The following is a 24,175-nucleotide window of genomic DNA, read 5'->3' as shown; positions in this document are numbered from 1 at the left end:
TGACCGCTTTCTACAAAGAGAATAAAGAATAGGAACAGTGGTAGGCCATTTGGCCCCTCGAGCCTGTTCTGACCCCCCATTGAACTTCATCAGGGAGACTTTGGATGTGGTCTGTCCGCACTGCGCCTTGGACAGTAACTATCCCAAACCTTCAATTCCTCCAATTCTGGTCTGACGGACATCGACCATTTAAGACTGCGAGTCAGGCTGTGGTGAGGCTATTCTACAGTGGGAGCTATCACACTCGCTTGGAGAGGGGAGACGGGAGAAGGGGTTCAGTGACTGGGAGGGTCTCATGGTCGAATTTATTTTGCAAATTACAGGGGTGGGGGGGGTGGAGGAGGAGGGAGCACGTTTGCAAATTTTTCTTTTCACGGGACGTGGGCATTGCTGGCTGGGAGCAGCACGTGTTTCCCATCCCTATCTGCCCCTCAAGGGGCTGGCTCGCTCACCTCACTGTGGGTGTGGAGTCACGTGTGGGTACACACCACGTAAGAGTGGCAGATCCCATTCCCTCACTCCGTCAACCTGATTGGATGTTTATAGACAATTGAATTGAGAGCTGCCAATGGTGGGAACTGAACCCATGGCCAGAGCTGTAGATCACTGGCCCAGAGACGTTCCCACTGCACCGTCACCGTTCAACGCTGGGTATTCCAACTGAATCATAGAATCCCCTACAGTGTGGAAACAGGCCCTTCGGCCCAACAAGTCCACACTGACATCCCCAAAGAGTAACCCATCCAGACCCATTCCCCTACCCTGTTACTCTCTATTTATCCCTAATTAATCCACCTAAGCTACGCATCCCTGAACATGATTTAGCATGGCCAATCCACCCTAACTTATACATCCCTGAACACTATGGGAAATTTACACGGCCAATCCACCCTAACTTATACATCCCTGAACACTATGGGAAATTTACACGGCCAATCCACCCTAACTTATACATCCCTGAACACTATGGGAAATTTACACGGCCAATCCACCCTAACTTATACATCCCTGAACACTATGGGTAATTTAGCACGGCCAATCCACCCTAACCTGCACATCCCTGGGTACTATGGGTAATTTAGCACGGCCAATCCACCCTAACCTGCATATCCCTGAACACTATGGGTAATTTAGCACGTCCAATCCACCCTGACCTGCATATCCCTGGGCACTATGGGTAATTTTCCATGCCCAATCCACCCTGACCTGCACATCTTTGGATTGTGGGAGGAAACCCACGCAGACACAGGGAGAACGTGCAAACTCCTACACAGACAGTCGCCCGAGGCTGGAATTGAACCTGGGTCCCTGGCAGCGTGAGGCAGCGGTGCTCACCACTGAGCCACCGTCCCGTCTAGTTTGTTCAAAAATAACGCAGCAGATCCTATACATGGGGCAGGTCTCTCCCGGTTTACCAGAACCACTTTAATTTAGTTTTGCCCCATATCTTTCCCAAATCCTTCTCCTGCCCAGGGTGGGTCTGATCTGGGGTGGGATAGAATGTTAAAGCTGACTTGAGTTGGACTCAGAATAGCGAGAGGCCGAGATGGAGTGGAGATTTTTCCACTAGGTGGGAGAGAGCAGGGCCTGAGGGCACTACCTCAGGGTGAATGAATGACCTGAGATGAGGAGGAACCTCTTTAGCCAAAGGGTGGGGAGTGATTTGCCCCAGAGGACTGTGGAGGGTAAATCATTGAGTGTCTTTAAGACAGAGATGGAGAGGTTTCAAATTGGTGAGGGGGGAATTCAAGGGTTACGGGGTGGGGGAAGGCAGGAGAATGTGGTTGAGAAGCATGTCAGCCATGATGGAATGGTGGAGCTGACTCGAGGGGTCGAATGGACTAATTCTGCTCCTGTGGTATGAAGCTCTATTTAAGGAAGCAAGGCCCCATGGGGGGGGACAAGAGGAGTTGAGGTTGATCAGTTCAGCCATGGTTCGATGGGTCGAATGGTCCAATTCTGCTCTGAAGACCAAGGCTGGAGCACTGTGATGGGGATCCATCACCAACCGAGAGGGAAGGGTGTGAGGGCATTGGCGAGGGGCAGAAGGAGGTGGGTGGGGAGGTTTGTGAGGGTGGGACTGGTGGGCTTCAGCGATGATGCTTGTTACTCTCGGAAGGCTGAGATTGAGGCCTACGAACCTCCCTGTGGCCCTGGATGGGGCATTGTCCTGACCAGGAACACACCCATAAAAACTGGGGGTCGCAAGGTCGGTGGAAGGTTTGGGGAAGCCATGGGGTGGGGAAAAACCATCTCACCCAGGGAGTGGCAGAGCTCATTGCCCATGAGGGTAGTGCCCAGAACCAAATTACTTGGGTACCCACTTGGCAAGCTGTGAGGGGGGGGCGGGGGAGGGAGGACAACAGAGAGCAGGGAAGTTGAGCAGAGCCTTCATCCAACATGTCTTCCCACTGATGCCTCGTTGGGGCCTGGGATTCTGAGGCTTCGGAGGATACAGTAGAATTCAGCGCCCGCCTGCTCGGGGGGCTTTCTCCAGCTCCTCTCTGACACCGTTCCAGCAAGTTGAGTTGCTGTGCTCTCACCCGGTCTCCACCAGGCAGAGTCCGTGGCTTGCCGGGTCTCCGCATGGCGTTGACGCCCAATCTCATGGGCGTCTCTCTCCCAACATGATCCCCTCCCCCACCCCCATCCGCACTCCTGTTCTTGAGAGATAGGCCAAATACAAGGCAGAGAGACACAGAGAGAGAGAGAGATAGAGAGAGAGAGAGAGGGAGTGACCAGTTCACATTACATCTGGGGCCAGAGATTTTCTAACACCCAAGTTACGGTGTGGAATGTCTTTGGGGCAGGAGGGTCTTGAACCTGGATGGGGTTCTGCCATCCAATCAGAAGGTCGGGGAACTGAGAACAAGACGCATCAGTTTAAGGTTAGAGGGGAAAGAATAAAAGGGATCCTGAGGGGCAACTTTTTTTACACAGACAGTGGTACACATATGGAGTGAGCTGCCAGGGGAAGTGGTTGAGGTGGGTACAGTAACAACATTTGGAAGGCATTTGGACAAAGAATGGATAGGAAAGGTTTAGAAGGATATGGGCCAAGTGTAGGGAAATGGGGATAGCGTGGGTGGATATTTTGGTCGGCATGAACCAGTTTAGGCCAAAGGGCCTGTCTCCATGCTTTAGGTGATGACAGAAATCGGCCATTCTGCCCATCAGCTCAATGCCTGCTCTCTGTACAACATTGTCCCTTTGCGCTCCCTCCCCTTCTTGTATTATCCCACAGTGAGTTTCCATCTCTCACCCCAATTCTCTTTTAATCATATTCCCCCCCCCCCCCCACCTCGTAGGCATCAGGCCTCTCACTGTAGACGTTCCCAGAGAAATGGGTCAGCCTTGACGTTTCCTACCAACGTCCTGAAAGCCCCCTGACCCCCATCATACCGGTCCAGTGAGGAGATCAGCCGCAGCTCCCTCAGCCAAACCTGGTCAGTCAGGAGCCTTCTTTGTCTACCCATTCTGGTAGACTTCCTTCGGCCCTCTCTCGCTTTAAGTCCTTCCCTTTCTCAAACGGTGGGACCCGCACGGGGAGGGCACTGGATGTTGGCCGTGGTGAGAAACCGGGCAATGTCCTTTGGGTATAGGGCAAGGGCCAATGACGGTAGTAAACAGGTAACGCCACTGAACCACTAATGAACGATTAAGCCCAGGTTAGTGACGTGGGTGCAAATCCCTAAATTCAATTAGTGGATTTGGAAGTAAAAGCTACCATCAATGATGGTGACCATGACAACCATCATCAGTTGTCATAAAAACTCATCAAATGCCCTTTAGGGAGGGAAATCTGCTGTCCTTTTCAAAATCAAGACTCCAGACCCATAGCGATGTGCTGGACGCTTATCCACATTCTAAAATGGCTGACCAAGCCACTCCGTTCAAAGGTCAGTTAGAGATGGGCAGTTACTCAGTGACAGCCACATCCCGTGAACCGGATGAAGTCCCAGTATAATTGCTCCCGCGGTCATTGACCTTTCATTCCTGGGCATTTGTTCCCACCTTTGGGGGGGGGTCAAATTCCGTCAGCCCCCGTTCTGCTCTGAGCAAAGAGACGAGGTCGAAATGTTGGTGCCCGTTCAGGAAGTCACGGCAGCATAGCCCAGACTCGGAGAGAGGGTGTCCCGGCCTATCGGAAGGGCCTGAGCCTGACCCAGTTCGACCCTCACTCGATCTTGCCTCATGGCGATACAACACAGCCAGCAGACCAAAGGAAGTGCATTTGTGTAGCACCTCTCATCGCCTCAAGGTCGCCAGGGTGCTTCCCAGTCAAGGTCACACTTTTACAAAGCACAGACAGGAATGTAATATTAGAGAACATTTTCACCAGCCATCTTTTACACAGTACAATCCCACAGTCAGATCCTTGAAAGTGGAATCGCAGGTAGATAGGATAGTGAAGAAGGCGTTTGGTATGTTTTCCTTTATTGGTCAGAGTATTGAGTACAGGATTTAGGAGGTCATGTTGCGGCTGTACAGGACATTGGTTAGGCCACTGTTGGAATATTGCATGCAATTCTGATCTCCTTCCTATCGGAAAGATGTTGTGAAACTTGAAAGAGTTCAGAAAAGATTTACAAGGATGTTGCCAGGGTTGGAGGATTTGAGCTATAGGGAAAGGCTGAACAGGCTGGGGCTGTTTTCCCTGGAGCGTCGGAGGCTGAGGGGTGACCTTATAGAGATTTACAAAATTATGAGGGACATGGATAGGATAAATAGACAAAGTCTTTTCCCTGGAGTGGAGGGAGTCCAGAACTAGAGGTTTAGGGTGAGAAGGGAAAGATATAAAAGGGACCTAAGGGGCAACTTTTTCACTCAGAGGGTGGTACGTGTATGGAATGAGCTGCCAGAGGAAGTGGTGGAGGCTGGTACAATTACAGCATTTAAGAGGCAGTTGGATGGGTATATGAAGAGGAAGGGTTTGGAGGGATATGGGCCGGGTGCTGGCAGGTGGGACTAGATTAGGTTGGGATATCTGGTCGGTATGGACGGGTTAGACCAAAGGGTGTGTTTCCGTGCTGTACATCTCTATGACTCTGTGACTCAGAAAATGTTTCTCTTGGTGTTAGTTGAGGGATGAGCTCCGAGAACCCTACTCTCAACTCTTACCCTGAACCCATTATAGTGATCTTCAACACCCACCTTCAGGGGTTCCTCGATGTAAAGTCTCTTCCAGAAGACCATGCCTCTGACAGTGTGGCACTCCCTTAGGACCACCCCATCAGCCCAGATCACGTGCCTGAGTCCCTGGATGAGAATACTGGGCAGGGAATGTGACCTGACCTACTCTGACCAGCTCCTGAACTCTCAACAATCCAATTCAAACCACTTTTCAAATTTCTTAGTAAAAAAACCCATGTGAGGAGGATGACTGAATCGGAAACATTCACTCCAATCTCTCTCTCTCTCCCTCCCCCGTCTTCCTCTTTCTCTCCCTCTCTGTCCCTCTCCGTTTCTCTCTCTCTCCCTCACACACACACTCTCTGTTCTTCTCTCTCCCTTTCTCTCTCTTTCTTTCTCTCTCTCTTTCACACACACACTCTCCCTCCCTCTTTCTCTCTCCCTCCCTCTCTCACATACACATTCTCTCTCTCCCTCTTTCTCTCTCGCTCTCACACACACTCTCTCTCTCCCCCCTCTCTCTTTCTCTCTCTCTGTCCCTCTCTCTCCCTTTCTCTCTCTCTCCCTCTCACACATACATTCTCTCTCTCCCTCTTTCTCTCTCTCACTCTCACACACACTCTCTCTACCCCCTCTCTCTTTCTCTCTTTGTCCCTCTCTCTCCCTTTTTCTCTCTCTCTCTCAAACACACTCTCTCTCTTTCTGTCTCTCTTTCACACACACTCTCTGTCTCTCCCTCTCTCTCCCCCCCCTTTCTCTCTCTCTGTCCCTCTCTCTCCCTTTCTCTCTCTCTCACACACACATTTTCTCTCTCCCCTCTCTCTCTCTCTCTCCCCCTCTCTCTCTCTGTTCCTCTCTCACCTTTTATCTATCTCTCTCTCTCACACACACACACACACACACTCTCTCTCTCTCTCTCCCCCCTCTCTTTCTGTCTCTCTCTCTCTCCCCCTCTCCACGGATGCTGCCCAGCCATTTCTGCTTTTGTTAAAGATCCTGTCTTCAAACCCCTTGTCCCCATCGTCACAACCTCCTGCAACCCCACAACCGTCTAAGACAATTTTGTTCTTGTATTCCTAACCTTGTTGTGATGACCCCCGGCTTTAATCGTCCCTGTTAGACCCTTCCTCGGCAACGAGATCTGGAACTGCCTCCCCTAGGAATTATTTTTAATCAGTTCGGTTGCAGCTCAGGGTCAGGAGGGATTTGAACCTTGACCTCCTGCCCTCGGCCCACCTTTACCTTCTTTAAGGCCCTCTGTAACCCAAAGGCCCCTTTCGTTATCATTGTGCTCAGTTGCTCAATGGCCCTTCATATTTTGGCTTGGTGTTACACGCGGCTGGACTGCGGCCGTCTGGAATGTGTAAAGGCAGCAGTTGTTGTTGTTGCCTGGCAGAACCTTCCAGAAGCTTGTGGCCAGCAGCAAAGGCGTTGTCGCCAACGTTTACCTCCTGACCATATCGCAGCGCTGCCTGAATGAATCGATTAGTGAGAACGGGTGGAGATTAGGAAAAAGCCAAATGCTCAATCGCTGATAAGGAATTGTGAGCAGCCTCTATCAGGGTGAGACCAGGCCTGGGTGTGTGCGCATGGGGCTCACTTGTTGCAAAAGGCCTTTGGGGTGTCGAATGGAAAGCAAACTCGATTTCAGGCTGTCAGACCCCCTGACGGTTAGGCCTTGCTGCTCTAAATGGAGGAGCTCAGGTAATTTTTTGAGGTGAGAGGACTGTGGGGGGATTCTGGGAAGAAGACAAAATGGAGGCAGGTGCTGCCCTGGTACAGCACCAAGGTGAAGGCTGGATCTCTGTCAGAAATAAGCTGCCAATTGATTTGAAACCACTGCTGCTTCCCTTCCTCAACCCCAAATCCACCTTGACAACACTCCCCTATGAGCTCACTTCGTTCTTCCCCCTCCACCATCTCTGTGGCAGCTCTTCCTGCGATCTTTGACCCCTGGCGGTACTGGATTGTCCTCCATCTTCTTCAGTGGCGGAGTCCATCCTAGCCGCCATGGGAACGGCACTGGGGAGTGGGGCCTTCGACTGCGTCAGTCCCACCATCTCACAGCACTTCTGCCTCTCCCACCCCAGCTCCAGCCCTCCCCTTGTCATCGCTTACCGCCCCCAGTGGGGTCAATGGTCAACCCCATGTGACACCAGCGGACATGCCATCCCCTCCCCCCCCCTTCCTCCGTCACATTCCAAAAGGGAATTCCCTCTGTGGTATTCCTCAGTCACCCCGAATATCCTCGCACCTTTCCATGCAATTAAGGCCTGGGCAAGGGGGCAAAAAAAATGAATCTAGAACGGGGCGCAATAACCAGGACCCGGGACCGGGGGAAAAAAACAGGGTCTGGGGTAAGGGAGCAGAAACCTGAGGCCGGGGCAAGCGATTAAAAACTAGGGCCTACGGCCAGGGGAAATAAAGCACAGCCTGGGGCAAGGGGTCAAAAACCAGGGCCTTGTGCAGGAAACATTAACTAAGACCTGGAAAGGGAGCAAAAACTAGGGTCCAGGGCAGGGGGCAAAAAAACAGGCCCTGGAAAGGGGGCAAAACTAAGGTCCAGGGCAGGGGGGAAAACTAGGGTCCGGAGAAGGGGCAAAATCCAGGCCCTGGAAAGGGAACAAAACTAGGGTCCAGGGGAGGGGGCAAAGTCCAGGCCCTGGCAAAGGGGCAAAACCAGGGTCCAGGGCAGGGGGCAAAAACCATGGCCTTGTGCAGTGGGTATTAACTGGGGCCTGGAGTGAGGGTAAAAACCAGGGTCTGGCACTGGGAGACAGAAACCAAGGCCTGGCACACGGGGCATACAACAGGCTCCAATGACCAGGGCTTGGGGTGCCAGGGGTCCCGTTGTCAGTGCTGGAGACAAGGTCTGATGCCTGGGCCTGGAGTAGCAGCAGGGCCTGTGATTTCTGCAACACCTTCCCTTTCACCTCCACCCGGGACACTCCCTCTGGGAGGGGAGCAAAAAGATGGAATGATCCGTGGCAGGCAGGAGCTGGGGGCATCAAGAAATTGTCTCTCGGCTCGGGTTCCTGGGACATGGGTTCAAATCTCACCAGGGCAGATGGTAAAATCCGAATTTGATAAAACCTCGAATTAAATTCTATGTAGTCAGTATCAAACCATTCACTGCTGCTCTCTCGGGAAGGAAATCCATCGCCCTTACCCACTCTGGGCCTACACGTGACTCCAGACCCATGGCAATGTGGTTTTCGATTAGATTAGATTCCCTACAGTGTGGAAACAGGCCCTTCGGCCCAACCAGTCTACACCAACCACCAGAAGAGTAACCCATCCAGACCCATTTCCCTCCGACTAATGCACCTAACACTACGGGCAATTTAGCATGGCCAATTCACTCTAACCTGCACATTTTTGGATTGTGGGAGGAAACCGGAGCACCCAGAGGAAACCCACACAGACACGGGGAGAACGTGCAAACTCCACACAGACAGTCGCCCAGGGGTGGAAGCGAAACTGGGACCCCGGCGCCGTGAGGCAACAGCGCTAACCACTGAGCCACTGTGCCGGACCGTTGACTCTTAACAGCTCAAGGGCAATTAGAGATGGGAAGTAAATGCTAGTGGGAATGCGACAATGAAACTGTTTAAAAAGTTAGCCTGGCTTTGGTTATGTGAGGAGCACTGAAACGTAGCAACAGGAATAAGGGGCAAGTCAAATCAACTCTGAGATCGTGAAAGGAAAACATACGTTTTACAAACCTGCTATGGAGTTGTCCGTGGTTGTAGCTAGCTGAGGCTGGACAAGGGGGAGCCAGTAGATGTAGTATATTTGTGTTGCAATATTCCAAAGGTCCCACGTAACACTTGAGATTGTGGGTAATACTGTAGCAGGGCCAGAGAACAGGGCATCACTAAATGTCACGTTCTCAGTTTGGGGATTAGGCCCTCTGTCAGATTTACATTGGTGATAGACTTTGAGTGTCACTTTTCCAAAGTTGCTGACGGTACAACGTTTGGCAGGAAATTAACTGGAAAAAGAACCTGCAAAGTGATTGGTCGAGAACACAAAAATATTCATTTATATTGCATGGGACGTTGCTGGCTGGGCGCAGCAGTTATTACCCCGTCCCTAATTACCCCTCGAGAGTGTAGGGGTCAGCCTACACTCCTGACCCACTATAGTCCTCTGGTGTGTAGGGACCCCCACACAGAGCCCTTAGGCCGGGAGTTCCAGGCTTCTGACCCAGCGACACTGAAGGAACGGCCGATATATTCCCAACTCAATATGGGGAGTGGAGGGAACTTACAGGGGGGTGGTGTTCCCATGTATTTGCTGCCCCTTGTCTTCCCAGGTGGAAGTGTTTGCGGGTGTCTGTCTGAGGAGCTTTGGTGAGTTTCTGCAGTGCGTCTTATATATGGTACACACTGCTGCTATGACACACTGTGTCGGTAGTGGGGGAGAAGATGATTGTGGGTGTGGTGCCAACCAAGTGGGGGCTGCTTTGTCCCTGGATGGTGTCGAGCTTCTTGAGTGTTGTTGAAGCAGCCCCCATCCAGGGCGAGTGGGGAGTATTCCCTCACACTCCTCACCCGTGCCTCGTCGATAGTGGGACAGACTTTGGGGAGTCAGGAGGTCATAGTCATAGAGATGTACAGCACAGAAACAGATCCTTCGGTCCAACCTGTCCATGCCGACCAGATATCCCAACCCAATCTAGTCCCACCTGCCAGCACCCGGCCCATATCCCTCCAAACCCTTCCTATTCATATACCCATCCAAATGCCTTTTAAATGTTGTAATTGTACCAGCCTCCACCACATCCTCTGGCAGCTCATTCCATACACGTACCACCCTCTGTGTGAAAATGTTTACCCTTAAGTCCCTTTTATATCTTTCCCCTCTCACCCTAAACCTATGCCCTCTAGTTCTGGACTCCCCAACCCCAGGGAAAAGACTTTATCTATTTACCCTATCCATGCCCCTCATGATTTTATAAACTTCTATAAGGTCACCCCTCAGCCTCCAATGCTCCAGGGAAAACAGCCCCAGTCTGTTTAGCCTCTCCCTGTAGCTCAAACCCTCCAATCCTAGCAACATCCTTGTAAATCTTTCAAGTTTCACGACATCTTTCCAATAGGAGGGAGACCAAAATTGCACACAATATTCCAACAGTGGCCTAACCAATGCCCTGTACAGCCGCAACATGACCTCCCAACTCCTGTACTCAATACCCTGACCAATAAAGGAAAGCATACCAAACACCTTCTTCACTATCCTATCCACCTGAGTTACTCACTGCAGGATTCCCAGCCTCTGACCTCCAGCAGCCACTGTTTCTATAAGGTGTGAAGGTGTGTAAATCTGGTACATGTTACTAATTGGAGACCTTTAGATATTCTGTTAGATAAATCACAGAAAGTTGGTGCAGCAAGGAGGGAAAATGGTACGATATCAGCCCATGCTGAGGCTGTAGGTTTCCTTCTCTAAGAAAGGTCATAGCCTGCCCTGGATGGAGTTTGAGGTTCCTGGAATAAGGACTCTTTCCCATGAGGAGAGATTGGACAAACTGCACCCACATTCTCTCGAGTTACAAAGAACGGGAAATGATTTTGTGATCTCGGTTCCCTTACTGAGTAGCAGAGCGAACCCTATGGCTTCCTCCTGCTCTGGTTTTCTTTGGGAGAGGGATGATGTGGCCTTAGTTTAACATCTAATGTGAAAGGCGGGTACTGCTGGCAGTGTGGCATACCCTCAGTGGGAGGCTGGGCCCTGGACAATGTGATGAAACCTCAGGGGTGGGGGTCCGGATCCATCAGCAATAATTCTTGTCGTCTCACCCTCCAGGATCGAACAGTGTGAAGGATTAACCTATCCAGGACACGTCTACGTGCACAGAGAACCCAGAGAGTGGGCGAGCGCTGAGTTTGTGAAGGATGGAAAGTTTCAGGTCAATTCTCCTGAATGTGGTAAGGCCCGAAACTCAATTCCTTCCCCTCTCCCCATTCCTTAGCATCCTCCCCTCTCCTAACCCAGAGGCTGTCCTCTGACCTGTCTCTGGGGAATGTGACCAGTCCAGGGGATGCTGGGATGGGATACTCTGCACCCCGAACACCGGGTTTGGTGAGGCTGATGAGGCTCTCTCGCCGTACCTGCCCTCACAGGCCCGATCTGGGACTTTTCCTCCTCCTCCCGTACTCCCCAGTGCGGCCTATCGATCCCACCTCACCTCCCTCACGAAGATGCCCCCTCCCTCTGCCCTCAGCTCACTTCGCAAGCCCCCTCGGTGGGTGGGGGGAGGTGTGAGCGGGGCACTCTGTCCAATGCCTGGCGAACCATCGGCCCACTCCCCCCCCCCCCCCCCCCCCCCATAAGCCCCACCTCGAGTCCAAGCCTCAGGGCTTGTGCTGCTCAGCCACCCTCTATACCCACCCCTCCCCCCCACTCAATATACCTCCTCATAACCCCCCTCCCCTCTCCCCACTCCATCCCCTCGGTCGGCCCCCATGCGGACTCCCTCACACAAGAAAGGTGGAGCTCACTCACCTCCGTTTGCTTGACTCTGACAGGGAGCCAAGGACAACTCGTACTTGACCTACAGGAGAGAGAGGCTGGAGGACGAGCAGCAGGCCATCGGGATGGAGACCAAGCTGGACGGCGCTGAGCAGGAAGACCCCGTGGGGTACGGCGACTCAGTGGGCCTGGTGTTGCGGAGGTCCCTGAACCAAAAGAGATGCCTGCTCTACCTGGTGCTGGGAGCCCTCTTCCTCCTCGTCATCGGTAAACGCCGGTTCCGTTTCATCGAGGGGGTGTGCGTGAGGTGGCCTTTCACTGACCCTACCTCGGCCTAGTGACTGACCCTAACCATGCACTTGGAACAGGGTCTGGCCTGGTGGGTCATCGCCGTCGGGTGATTCAGTGGGATCTTGCTGTGCAGTGGATGGCAACACCTCCCCCTCCCCCCCCCCCCCGTATCCCTTGTGGTTGCAAAGTGCATTATCGTTCATGATTGTTTATTTATTTATCAATACGGTGGTTCAGTGGTTAGCACTGCTGCCTCATGGCGCCATGGACCCGGGTTCAATTCCTCCCGAGGGCGACTGTCCGTGTGGAGCATAGAACGTTACAGCGCAGTACAGACCTTTCGGCCCTCGTTGTTCTCGCCGTGTCTGCGTGGGTTTCCTCCGGGTGCTCTGGTTTCCTCCCACAGTCCAAAGATGTGCAGGTCAGGGTGGATTGGCTATGCCAAATTACCCATAGTGCCCAGGGATGTGCAGGTTGGGGTGGATTGGCCGTGCCAAATTACCCATAGTGCCCAGGGATGTGTAGGTTAGGGTGGATTGGCCGTGCTAAATTACCCATAGTGCCCAGGGATGTGTAGGTTAGGGTGGATTGGCCGTGCTAAATTACCCATAGTGCCCAGGGATGTGTAGGTTAGGGTGGATTGGTCATGCTAAATTACCCATTGTGCCCAGGGATGTTTAGGTTAGGGTGGATGGGCCGTGCTAAATTACCCATAGTGCCCCCGGGATGTGTAGGTTAGGGTGGATTGGCCATGCTAAATTACCCATACTGCCCAGGGATGTGTAGGTTAGGGTGGATTGGCCATGCTAAATTACCTATACTGCCCAGGGATGTGTAGGTTAGGGTGGATTGGCCGTGCTAAATTACCCATACTGCCCAGGGATGTGTAGGTTAGGGTGGATTGGCCGTGCTAACTTACCCATAGTGCCCAGGGATGTGTAGGTTAGGGTGGATTGGCCCTGCTAAATTACCCATAGTGCCCAGGGATGTGTAGGTTAGGGTGGATGGGCCGTGCTAAATTACCCATAGTGCCCAGGGATGTGTAGGTTAGGGTGGATTGGCCGTGCTAAATTACCCATAGTGCCCAGGGATGTGCAGGTTCGGGTGGATTGGCCGTGCTAAATTACCCATAGTGCCCAGGGATGTGCAGGTTCGGGTGGATTGGCCGTGCTAAATTACCCATAATGCCCAGGGATGTAAACATTAGGTAGATTGGCCATGCTAAATTACCCATAGTGCCCAGGGATGTAAACATTAGGTAGATTGGCCATGGGAAATTTCCCTGTCGGGCTTAACATCAGATTTTCACAAGCTAAGAGTGCGAAGGGTAACAGAGAGGGCAAATGGGTGGCATTGATGTCACTGAATGGTCTCAGATTGCGGGGTGAAGGGTCAAAGCAACCCATGTAACTGATACCCAGATCAGGTACCAGCCTGAGAGCTAATTAATTGTGGGATCTTGTGGTACAGTCATAGAGTCATAGAGAGGTACAGCACGGAAACAGACCCTTCGGTCCAACCCATGCAGACCAGATATCCCAACCCAATCTGGTCCCACCTGCCAGCACCCGGCCCATATCCCTCCAAACCCTTCCTATTCATACACCCATCCAAATACCTCTTAAATGCTGCAATTGTACCAGCCTCCACCACTTCTTCTGGCAGCTCATTCCATACACGTACCACCCTCTGTGTGAAAAAGTTGCCCCTTAGGTCTCTTTTATATCTTTCCCCTCTCACCCTAAACCTATGCCCTCTAGTTCTGGACTCCCCGACCCCAGGGAAAAGACTTTATCTATTTACCCTATCCGCGCCCCTCATGATTTTGTAAACCTCTATAACGTCATCCCTCAAACCTCTGACGCTCCAGGGAAAACAGCCCCAGCCTGTTTAGCCTCTCCCTATAGCTCAAATCCTCCAAGCCTGGCAACATCCTTGTAAATCTGTCAATAGACCATTAATCCAGAAACCTCAGTAAATCCTGGGACTCAGGGTCAAATCCCACCACGGCAGATGGTGGAATTCGAATTCAATTTAAAAAATCAGGAATTAAGAAATTCCTGACTACCATTGTCAGAAAAAAAAAAGCCATCTAGCTCATTAATGTCCTTCAAGGAAGGAAATCTGCCATCCTCACCTGGCCTGGCCTACACATGGCTCCAGACCCAATATCGTTGACTCTCAATTCTCCTCTGAAATGGCCCAACAGGCACTCAGTTCAAGGGCAGCTAGGGACGGGCAATAAATGCTGGTCAAACACAGAGACCCACATCTCACAAGCGAATAACAAAGCCTGACCCGGCTATAAAACTATTAGAAATGGGAACATGCCATTTGGCCCCTTTGTGTCTGCTTCACCCATTCATTAGGATTAGGCGTGGGGACTCTTTACCCTGGGAAAGAGCAGAACTGGGTGGGGGTGGGGGGGGGGGGGGGGGGGGGGGTGATTACGCATGGGCTTCGAGCACATACCTGGGGTGCCGTCCAGATCAGGAGCAAATCCCATCAGGAATTCAGGAGAAAAGTCTTCACCCAGAGAAGAATTGCAGTGAGCGAAGGGAAAATTGAAAGGATTGTGGCACGGTGGCTCAGTGGTTAGCACTGCTGCCTCACGGCGCCAGGGACCCAGGTTCGATTCCAACCTCGGGCGACTGTCTGTGTGGAGTTTGCACTTTCTCCCCATGTCTGCGTGGGTTTCCTCCGGGTGCTCCGGTTTCCTCCCACAATCCAAAACATGTGCAGGTTAGGGTGGATTGGCGATGCTAAATTACCCATAGTGCCCAGGGGTGTGTAGGTTAGGGTGGATCAGTCAGTGGAAATGTAGTGTAATTGGGTAGGGGATTGGGTCTGGGTCGGATAGTCTTCGGAGGGTCAGTGTGGACTTGTTGGGCCGAAGGGCCTGTTTCCGCACTGTAGGGATTCTATGGATGCTGGAAATCAGAAACAGAAATCGGGCTGGAAAATCCCAGCAGGTCTGGCAGCATCTGTGGAGAGACATCAGAGTTAACGTTGCGGGTCGGTGACACTTCCTCAGAACTGATGGTAGCTAGGAAAACGTTGGTTTATATACAGAAGATAGGGTTGGAGGAGAGGTGGTGATAGAGCTCAAATAGAGAGAAGGAGTGGATAATGTTCAGCCGAGGGAGGTGACTAGCTGCTAACAGGGACTGATAGTGGCTCGCAATGGGTTGTGTGTAATAGCAGACTGTGTGACAAGGCCTGGTGTGTGGGGGTGGGTGTAAGGACATGGGAGATCTCAGGCCCGAAGGTTATTGAACTCGATATTTAGTCTGGAAAGCTGTAGAGTTCCCAGGTGGAAAATGTCGGAGAAATTAGCCCAATAAAGCCGAGATCACAAAACACAGATCGAGGTGAAATTAACAAACCTTTTATTAACACAGCAACGTCGCGGAGAAGAAACTGAAACAGCACAGACAGTCTGTCTGGGTAGCTGAATCTCTCTTCCCTGAGCTGAGAATCAAGCCAGGTTTTAGAGGAATACTGTAGAATAATGCTAATTAAAATTAGGGAAAATACAATGGTCTTGATAGTCAACTTCCCATGGTGATCATCGCGAAGCAGTTATCAGCAGAATGTCCTGATTGTAGATACAATGAAGCTTCCTGGCAGCATCAATCAGTTCCTGATGGGATCAGGAGATTCCAACTCTCTTCCAGGGTAGGTGAGAATGTCCCTTTCCTTGGCAGTAAGGTGTTTCCATTGTTGCCCTCCTGTGAGCGAGGTATTCTGGTGCCTCTCCGTCTGACCTGAGCTCTGCGTGGCTCTGGTATCACTGGGCACTGAGACTGCCCTAAGGTAACTGTGTTTATCATGTCCAGGAAGCTCATGCCTTGGAAAGTGTATTCCCTGGTCTGTGAGTGACAATGGTCATGTCTTGGTTTCCCTTGTCAGCCGGTTTGGTCAATGCTGAGGCATTCTGGGTGTTTCTTGTCTGGTTTGGACAGCCTTTGATTTTCTGTGTTCTGTGTGGCCATGCTGTGGGTAGGCCCGAAGTCAGATCTTCTCCCACAGAAAGTGAGATGCTACTCTTCCAGCTTGCGCTGAGCTTCACTGGAGCACTCGGCAAGTCTGAGACAGAGATGTTGGCCAGGGGACACGGGTGGGGTGTCGAAGGGGCAGGCGGCTGGGAGTATTGAAGACAGAAAGGAATGGTGGGAAATGATGAGTGGGTGGGGAGAGCAAGAGTTGAGATTAGTGGCTCTTGGTCAGTTCTGAAGAGGGCTCACTTTGGGAACTCAGAGCGTTAAAAACCAGACCCTGCTGAGTTCCTCCAGCACTCTCTGGTGGGATGGGCTTCAGGTTAGTATAACAGGGCGGCGCAACAGCGAGGGCCGAAGAGCCTGTACTGCGCTGTTATGTTCTATGTTCTCTGCTCGATTCCACATCTCCAACATCGCTTTCTGATATGAGTGGGATATTCTGTGACCTGCTTTTTGGTTTGATTGCCTCCCCAGCCTTTATAATTGGCTACGCCAGCTCCCGGAGATCCTGTAAGGCCTGTGAAGAGGTTGGCCTAGATAGTACAAGTGCCATGGTGAGCAGCGAGTGTGACTATCAGCGAGACACAGACACAGTCACTGACCCGGATCCTGTCCTGCACTGGGGAGACCTCATAGCAATGCTCAAGAAATATATCAATCAACGGAACATCATCGAACACATCAGGTTGGGTCTGTCACCGCTCTGTTACCGAATATTACATCGCAGAGCGTTTGTGGGTGTCACAGAGCAATTGCATTTGAATATAAACAGATGGATACCTTTTGCCTGTAACCTTTGTTTTTCACCTGAAACGTCTCTCATCAAATTTTGCGAGTGGAAGGCCTGACCCAACTCGTGGAGGGGTCCGAGAGGAGAAGGTGAAATCTGCAGCACTTGTCTCCAGAGAAGTTGACTCACCCAGCCATAATCCAGGAAGACGCCCAGCTCCAGCCAATACAGGGCAGGGTGAATTGATTCCATCCCCTGTTGTAGTCACGACAGAGTTTGAATGGAATAGTATTGCCAAATGCGGCAGACCGTGGCTAGCTACAGTATGGGGAGCTATATAGCTAGCCCCTTCAGACAGCAAATAAAGATCTAGTTGATGCAAAAAATGATTGACAATAGGTTTAAACTGCGCAAACAGGTATAACTCTCCTTCTCAAAAACAGGAGCTCAGAAACCGGGGAAATGATACCAATTCCACAGGGTTTTATCTGGAAAATACTTTGGCCAAGTTACGGTGAAATTCATTAATACAAAAAAAATCACTCACAGATTGTCCAGACAGTTGGACTCTTGCCGAAGTCACTTCCTACAGAAGGTACTGACATAAGAGTTTGGATCGTTTCTGGACTGGTTACAGCTGGCCAAAGACAGTTATCTCGATCAGTTATGGTTGAGGTCAATTAAGGGCTCAGTGGTTAGTACTGCTGCCACACAGCACCAGAGACCCAGGTTCGATTCCAGCCTAGTGTTTTGTTTGTATTTCTTACCTAAGGGCAGCATGGTGGCTCAGTGGTTAGCACTGCTGCCTCACAACACTAGGGATCTGTGTTCAATTCCCACGTCAGGTAACTGACTGTGTGGAGTTTGCACATTCTCCCTGTGTCTGCGTGGGTTTTCTCCGGGTGCTCCAGTTCCCTCCCACACTCCAAAGACGTGCAGGTCAGGGTGAGTTGGCCATGGGAGGTTGTCCTATAGACTCCAGGGATGGGCAGACTGGTGCATTAGTCAGAGGGAAATGGGTCTGGGTGGGTTACTCTTTGGAGGGTCGGTGTGGACTGGTTGAACCAGACAGCCTGTTTCTACACGGTAGGGAATCTAATCTAATCTGGATCAGTTATGGCTGACTGAAGTCAGTTACCTGGAGACAATGCTGTAGATTTCACTTTCTCCTCTCGGATCCCTCCACCAGTGGTAATGGAGCCTTCCACTGGGATAACAGCTCACAAACTTCGATGAGGGATTACTCAGAAGAAAGGAGCAGGCAACAGCTCTTTGACTGTCTGTGCTCTAATGCAACAGGGTGGCTCAATGGTTCGCACTGCTATCTCACACTGGGTTCAATTCCAGCCTCGGGTGACTGTCTGTGTGGAGTTTGCACATTCTCCCCGTGTCTGTGTGGGTTTCCTCCGGGTGCTCTGGTTTCCTCCCACAGTTCCAAGATGTGCAGGTTAGAGTGGATTGGCCATGTTAAATTACCCATAGTGTTCAGGGGTGTGCAGGTTAGGGTGGATTGGCCGTGCTAAATTACCCACAGTGCCCAGGGATGTGCAGGTTAGGGTGGATTGGCCATGCTAAATTACCCATAGTGCCCAGGGATGTGCAGGTGAGGGTGGACTGGCCGTGCTAAATTACGCATAGTGCACAGGGATGTGCAGGTTAGAGTGGATTGGCCGTGCTAAATTACCCATAGTGCACAGGGATGTGCAGGTTAGGGTGGATTGGCCGTGCTAAATTACCCATAGTGCACAGGGATGTGCAGGTTAGAGTGGATTGGCCGTGCTAAATTACGCCATAGTGTCCAGGGATGTGTAGGTTAGGGTGGACTGGCCGTGCTAAATTACCCATAGTGTCCAGGGATGTGTAGGTTAGGGTGGACTGGCCGTGCTAAATTGCCCGTGCTAAATTGCCCATAGTGTCCAGGGATGTGTAGGTTAGGGTGGATTCGCTGTGCTAAACTGTTGCTTGATAGTTTACGTTCATATTTTTAGCAGACTTTCATCAGTTTCTAGCTTGTCTTCTGTTGAATTGGACGTTACTGCCTCTGTTATTCCTGCCAGATTTCAGGATGAGCTCTATTCCCAGCAGGGCATTACAGAGCTCAGCCTAACGGAGTGAAATCTCTTTCATCTTTGCAGGATGATGAGTGAAGAATCACACCCTTCTGGTTCCTCGCGGCTCCATGAACTCACCACCACCATTCACAAGAAATTCAAGAGCTACAACCTTCATCATGTCTGGGCAGACTCACACTACGTCTCACTACCAATTCCAGACAGGTCAGTACAGGGGTCAGGGTGCAGAAAGCCCCTCACTGTGATACCCTTCATCACTGTGACAACCCCCCCCCCCCGCTGCTCACTGTAACACTCCTCACTGTAACACCCCCCCTCACTGTAACTCTCTCTGATAAACCTCACATCCTCACTGTTAGACTCTCAGATATACCCCACACCCCTCACTGTAACACACTCTGATATACCCCACACCCCTCACTGTAACACTCTCTGATATACCCCACACCCCTCACTGTAACACTCCGATTTACCCCACACCCCTCACTGTAACACTCTCTGATAAACCCCACACCCCTCACTGTAACACTCTCTGATATACCCCACACCCCTCACTGTAACACTCTCTGATATACCCCACACCCCTCACTGTGACATATTCTGATATACCCCACACCCCTCACTGTAACATACTCTGATATACCCCACACCCCTCACTGTAACACTCTCTGATATACCCCACACCCCTCACTGTAACACTCAATGATACCCCACACCCCTCACTGTAACACTCTCTGATATACCTCATACCCCTCACTGTAACACACTCTGATATACCCCACACCCCTCACTGTAACACTCTCTGATATACCTCACACCCCTCACTGTAACACACTCTGATATATCCCACACCCCTCACTGTAACACTCTCTGATATACCCCACACCCCTCACTGTAACACTCTCTGATGTACCCCATACCCCTCACTGTAACACTCTCTGATACACCACACCCCTCACTGTAACACTCTCTGATATACCTCTCACCCCTCACTGTAACACACTCTGATATACCCCACACCCCTCACTGTAACACTCTCTGATATACCCCACACCCCTCACTGTAACACTCTCTGATATACCCCACACCCCTCACTGTAACACTCTCTGATATACCCCACACCCCTCACTGTAACACTCTCTGATATACCCCACACCCCTCACTGTGACACTCTCTGATATACCTCTCACCCCTCATTGTAACACACTCTGATATACCCCACACCCCTCACTGTAACACTCTCTGATATACCTCTCACCCCTCACTGTAACACTCTCTGATATACCCCACACCCCTCACTGTAACACTCTCTGATATACCCCACACCCCTCACTGTAACACTCTCTGATATACCTCTCACCCCTCACTGTAACACACTCTGATATACCCCACACCCCTCACTGTAACACTCTCTGATATACCCCACACCCCTCACTGTAACACTCTCTGATATACCCCACACCCCTCACTGTAACACTCTCTGATATACCTCTCACCCCTCACTGTAACACACTCTGATATACCCCACATCCCTCACTGTAACACTCTCTGATATACCTCACACCCCTCATTGTAACACTCTCTGATATACCTCACACCCCTCACTGTGACACTCTCTGATATACCTCACACCCCTCACTGTAACACTCTCTGATATACCCCACACCCCTCACTCTAACACTCTCTGATATACCCCACACCCCTCACTGTAACATTCTCTGATACACCCCACACCCCTCACTGTAACACTCTCTGATATACCCCACACCCCTCACTGTAACACTCTCTGATATACCCCACACCCCTCACTGTAACACTCTCTGATATACCTCACACCCCTCACTGTGACACTCTCTGATATACCTCACACCCCTCACTGTAACACTCTCTGATACACCCCACACCCCTCACTGTAACACTCTCTGATATACCCCACACCCCTCACTGTAACACTCTCTGATACACCCCACACCCCTCACTTATAAGAGTCGTAGAGATGTACACATGGAAACAGACCCTTCGGTCCAACCCATCCATGCTGACCAGATATCCCAACCCAATCTTCCCACCTACCAGCACCCGGCCCATATCCCTCCAAACTCTTCCTATTCACATACCCATCCCGATGCCTTTTAAATGCTGTAATTGTACCAGCCTCCAGCACATCCTCTGGCAGCTAATTCCATACACGTACCACCCTCTGTGTGAAAATGTTGCCCCTTAGGTGTCTTTTATATCTTTCCCCTCTCACCCTAAACCTATGCCCTCTAGTTCTGGACTCCCCGACCTCAGGGAAAAGACTTTGTCGATTTACCCTATCCATTCCCCTCATAATTTTGTAAACCTCTATAAGGTCACCCCTCAGCCTCCGATTCTCCAGGGAAAACAGCCCCAGCCTGTTCAGCCTCTCCCTGTAGCTCAAACCCTCCAGTCCTGGCAACATCCTTGTAAATCTTTTCTGAACTTTTTCAAGTTTCGCAACATCTTTCCGATAGGAAGGAGACCAGAATTGCACGCAATATTCCAACAGTGGCCTAACCAATGTCCTGTACAGCCGCAACATGACCTCCCAACTCCTGTACTCAATACTCTGACCAATAAAGGAAAGCATACCAATCGCCGCCTTCACTATCCTATCTACCTGCGACTCCACTTTCAAGGAGCTATGAACCTGCACTCCAAGGTCTCTTTGTTCAGCAACACTCCCGAAGACCTTACCATTAAGTGTATAAGTCCTGCTCAGATGTGCTTTCCCAAAATGCAGCACCTCGCATTTATCTGAATTAAACTCATCTGCCACTTCTCAGCCCATTGGCCCATCTGGTCCAGATCCTGTTGTAATCTGAGGTAATCTGATATACCCCACACCCCACACTGTAACACTCTCTGATACACCACACCCCACACGGTAACACTCTCTGATATACCCCACACCCCTCACTGTAACACTCTCTGATATACCCCACACCCCTCACTGTCACATTCTCTGATATACCCCACACCCCTCACTGTAACACTCTCTGATATACCTCACATCCTCACTGTTAGACTCTCTGATATACCCCACACCCCTCACTGTAACATACTCTGATATACCCCACACCTCTCACTGTAACACTCCAATATACCCCACATCCCCTCACTGTAACACTCTCTGATATACCCCACACCCCTCACTGTGACACATTCTGATATACCCCACACCCCTCACTGTAACATACTCTAATATACCCCACACCCCTCACTGTAACACTCTCTGATGTACCCCACACCCCTCACTGTGACACATTCTGATATACCCCACACCCCTCACTGTAACATACTCTAATATACCCCACACCCCTCACTGTAACACTCTCTGATATACCCCACACCCCTCACTGTAACACTCTCTGATATACCCCACACCCCTCACTGTAACACTCTCTGATATACCCCACACACCTCACTGTAACACTCTCTGATATACCCCACACCCCTCACTGTAACACTCTCTGATATACCCCACACACCTCACTGTAACACTCTCTGATATACCCCACACCCCTCACTGTAACACTCTCTGATATACCCCACACCCCTCACTGTAACACTCTCTGATATACCCCACACACCTCACTGTAACACTCTCTGATATACCCCACACCCCTCACTGTAACACTCTCTGATATACCCCACACCCCTCACTGTAACACTCTCTGATATACCCCACACCCCTCACTGTAACACTCTCTGATACACCCCACATCCCTCACTGTAACACACTCTGATATACCCCACACCCCTCACTGTAACACTCTCTGATATACCCCACACCCCTCACTGTAACACTCTCTGATATACCCCACACATCCCTCACTGTAACACACTCTGATATACCCCACACCCCTCACTGTAACACTCTCTGATATACCCCACACCCCTCACTGTAACACTCTCTGATATACCCCACACATCCCTCACTGTAACACACTCTGATATACCCCACACCCCTCACTGTAACACTCTCTGATATACCCCACACCCCTCACTGTAACACTCTCTGATATACCCCACACCCCTCACTGTGACATATTCTGATATACCCCATTGTATCGCTCTGTTATATTTTACCACTGTCACTGTGACAATCTGATCCCTCACCCCACTCCCTCCCAGACAGTTTCCCTCACACACATATAGCGAAACAAACATACACACAGTCAGACGTATCGTGAAAACACATGCACACACATACAGGTGCACACACATACTCACACTTACAAACATAGAGACACATGCAGAACAGACTCACACAAACAATCAGACACATGCACACCCTCACACAGACACACACACTCATAAACACACATACACTCTCACTTACACAGACACACACAAACACATACAGATACTCTGGCAGACACACCCTCACACAGACACAGACACACACAGACACACACACACACACAGACACAGACACACACAGACACACACACACACAGACACAGACACACACAGACACACACAGACACACACACACACATAGACTCAGACACACACACACAAGCACACACACACTCACAGACACACACACACAGGCATGCACACACATAGACATACACAGACTCACACACACACGCCCAGACACACACACAGACTCACATTCACACACAGACACAGACACACACTCACACAGACCCTCACACACACACAGACACATACACAGATACACACACACACACACACTCCTCACCGTGTGCCATTCTCCCAAATATTTTTCTGCACCATCTTTTTTGCCTTTAAATATTTCTTAATGAGCAATGTCCATAACTGAGGCCAGTTGAGGGTGCACTGGAGTGGTACAGATTTGAGCTTCACAAGATGACTGAATGTTTGCCCTCTTCCCAAACGTAGCTCTTCTCCAAACTACCTGTGGGTGACCAATGAAAATGGCACAATTCTGGAGAAGGTGGCCCTTGACAATAAGGCGTATTTTGCCTACAGTCCGAACGGAGTGGCCTCGGTGAGTGTTGTGGGCATTAACATGGGTAATCCGCATTAACCCATCACCTCCACAAGATGGAACCAAACCTCCATTTGCAGCTGAGTGTTTGATTAATTCTTTAATTTATTTTCAAACTCCGTACTGTCCCTGTCCCTGGGAGTGTTTGATGGGGGAACAGTGTAGAGGGAGCTTTACTCTGTATCTAACCCCGTGCTGTCCCTGTCCTGGGAGTGTTTGATGGCCGGACAGTGTAGAGGGAGCTTTACTCTGTATCTAACCCCGTCCTGTCCCTGTCCTGGGAGTGTTTGATGGGGGAACAGTGTAGAGAGAGCTTTACTCTGTATCTAACCCCGTGCTGTCCCTGTCCTGGGAGTGTTTGATGGGGGGAACAGTGTAGAGGGAGCTTTACTCTGTATCTAACCCCGTGCTGTCCCTGTCCTGGGAGTGTTTAATGGGGGGACAGTGTAGAGGGAGCTTTACTCTG

General features: G+C 50.8%; 1 protein-coding gene across 1 annotated transcript in view; it reads left to right on the top strand.

The window, feature by feature from the left end:
• The window catches only part of tfr2 (transferrin receptor 2), a 67,917-nt gene that overhangs the window by 5,451 nt on the left and 38,291 nt on the right, over positions 1-24,175 (top strand). Inside the window, exons 2-6 of the mRNA XM_087982912.1 lie at positions 10,945-11,066; positions 11,667-11,877; positions 16,377-16,587; positions 18,768-18,908; positions 23,601-23,709. Coding sequence (XP_087839038.1) covers positions 11,034-11,066; positions 11,667-11,877; positions 16,377-16,587; positions 18,768-18,908; positions 23,601-23,709 — 705 coding nt within the window. The 5' untranslated portion in view covers positions 10,945-11,033. The remainder of the gene's footprint in view (positions 1-10,944; positions 11,067-11,666; positions 11,878-16,376; positions 16,588-18,767; positions 18,909-23,600; positions 23,710-24,175) is intronic.

The sequence above is a fragment of the Chiloscyllium plagiosum genome, unplaced genomic scaffold (assembly GCF_037043375.1).
Source record: "Chiloscyllium plagiosum isolate Xiang-an unplaced genomic scaffold, Cpla_swu_hap1 HiC_scaffold_44, whole genome shotgun sequence".
NCBI lineage: Eukaryota > Metazoa > Chordata > Chondrichthyes > Orectolobiformes > Hemiscylliidae > Chiloscyllium > Chiloscyllium plagiosum.
This window is presented reverse-complemented; position numbering and strand designations above follow the sequence as displayed.